The 2646-nt window shown below is 35.9% G+C and overlaps 1 protein-coding gene across 1 annotated transcript; it reads left to right on the forward strand.

Moving 5' to 3' along the window:
* Nucleotides 1-1664: 1664 nt before the first annotated feature.
* Nucleotides 1665-2219, forward strand: LOC103310091 (receptor expression-enhancing protein 5-like). Its single transcript, XM_008187214.1, has one exon. The coding sequence runs from the start codon at nucleotides 1665-1667 to the stop codon at nucleotides 2217-2219; it is 555 nt and encodes a 184-aa protein (XP_008185436.1).
* Nucleotides 2220-2646: the final 427 nt, after the last annotated feature.

The raw sequence follows: 2646 nt of genomic DNA on the forward strand, positions 1-2646 counted from the left end.
TATTGAATTATTATAATAGTGTAGGTATAGTATTATACTTCTATCATATTATATTTAATCCTTAGGTATATAAATTGAACATTTTATAAATGTTTGACCGAACAATTATTTGTACATTTTCATGATTTTGTCGAAATTTGTCATAATTTAATCATTAAAAACTTAATATAAAAAAATTCTACATAATATGTATATTTAATATTTTCCAGCTTCTATTATAAACGCTATAACAAGTTATTCTATCTATTAGGTATATCATTATGATATTATTGTAGAAGGTATCTTGTATTTAAAAGTAATGAAAAATTTGATATATCTATATATATTTTTTCAAATATCTTACCCATCCCAGCTATTGTGATGTATGTACCAATGAATATTGCAAGTAGGACGTTAAAAAAAAAGTATCAATCATAAATATAATAAACGTTTGCTACTAAATATGCTGCTAAATAAGTAGCACACCGAGTCCATTTACGGTACACATAATACAACATTTTCTTTCAATTCCTGTTCTACTTCCGTTGACATATCTAGCTTTGTTTGATTAATAATAATATTTAGTTGCAAGCAAATTATTTTAATCAACTTAAGTTACGCAGACTCATCTAACGGGTGCTTGGAATAATTCAGGTCTCTATATAACTCCCCAAACTAAAAACTAGCGTCACTATAATAGCTTAATAAACAAATCAGTCCCTTTACTTATATAAAATTATAATAGTAATTTCAAACATATTATTACGACGTACACGTTTTTATATTATAATATTACATTAGATAGCGCTATGACACATAAACAGTATACCTAATAACTGTGTTTGTATCCACGCCCACTCTTAAATCTGACAGTGTCAAACACAATATATAAAACAACAATAAGCATAGTGTGCATTATTATTGTAGAGATTATATACTATATAGGCCACATAATATACTAATATAATCTACCGAGTGTATCCCAGACATAATAATATAGATTGACGTATAAACAAAGTAGACATTTGTCCAGATCTCCATACGCATGGACGTATTTATGATCAACATTTTTTTCTTTCGATTTCTTTTAACAGAAAATGTTTTGGTTAATGGTGTGGGTGAATTATAATGGTAATATAATCAGTGCAGAGAGGGACGAAAGCGGCCTCCTCGGCGTTTAGAAATGTCTATAAGGCCATAAGCCAATGACCAATATGGTATGTCTATAACCTATGAATTATAATATTATATTGTAAAATATTATCATCCTGGTACACTCACTCTGTATACGCGTGTACTATGTACACATAATATTATTGTGTTCCTACGACGATTTAAACGATGCGGCGTTTCTATGGCACGTTTAAGAATAACAATAATGAAAATAAATAAATTTAATACTAACTACAATAATATACGATTAATGTAAGTCTAATAAAACTCACACTCGCACACACTGTCACTCACACACGCAGACACGCACACTCACACCGGGCGCGTTTGCACGCCCAAACACGTTGCACGTTTTAAGCATAATATTATTTTAAAATCCGAAAGTAATTACCGATTTTATATAATAAGCAATAGCAAAGGCACCAAATCAGGCGTACACGCAGATATCCCTGTATTGTACGAGAGCAGCGCGCGCACACACGCTAGCACAAACCTAATCCATCTTCGTCGGCATGTTCGGGATACTCGCGTTCGTCACGGAAACGGCACTGATGATGTTGGAACCGGTGTACCAGACGTACAAAGGACTGGAGGCGAACGAGACGGGTGAAGGTAACCTCGACCCTGAGGACTGGCGGCGGCTGCTCATCCACTGGATCGTGTACGGCGCGTTCCGTGCGGTGGAGAGCCTGGCCCGGCCGTGGGTGCCGTTTTACGACGTGGTCAAGATCGGCACCATCGTGTGGTTGCGTGCGGGCGGCTCGGAAACGGTGTACAAAACAATCATCCGGCCGTTCCTGGCCGAACACGAACCGGACATCGACCAGTGGATAGAACAGTTGAACCGCACCCGAGACACGGTGATGTCAGCCACCACTGCCCTCAGTTCCGCCGTCACCGCCGACCCCGACACGATCAACGACGGCGTGCCGGAGGAAATTACGATACCGGAGCCCGTCATTCCTTCGTCCGGCAGTCCAGCGGCTGCCAGTCCTGCAGTGACCGCCAATCCTGCAGAGCCGATCAGTGGCGAGCCGAATGAAGAACAACGCCGGAAGGATCAATGAAGGATACAAATATATTTTTTTTATCGGCATTATAATATCATTGTCGACCGTAAAAATAGTGTGTGAGACAGTAAATTAATAATAAAGTACGAACATCGCCTTCTATAAATACTTATACCTTGTATTCGGTCCAAAACGAGAAATTACGAGTATTTGTAGAACGTAGACGTGATACGTGCTAATGTATTTATTAGATTTTTTGGTAATAGAATTAACTACTTACGTGCAATCTTGTTTTAAATTTTCAATCCTTAGATATAAAAGTTGAACATTTTATAAATTTTCAACTACAAAATAATTATTTTATTTTAAATTTGATACATTTTGTTAAAATTCGATCTTTAAGTGCTTATGAAAAAAAATTGTGCCTATATATTTTTAATATTTTTCAACTGCTTTTTCAACTTTATTGATATTCATAGAAAAA

This window comes from Acyrthosiphon pisum, chromosome X (assembly GCF_005508785.2).
Source record: "Acyrthosiphon pisum isolate AL4f chromosome X, pea_aphid_22Mar2018_4r6ur, whole genome shotgun sequence".
NCBI lineage: Eukaryota > Metazoa > Arthropoda > Insecta > Hemiptera > Aphididae > Acyrthosiphon > Acyrthosiphon pisum.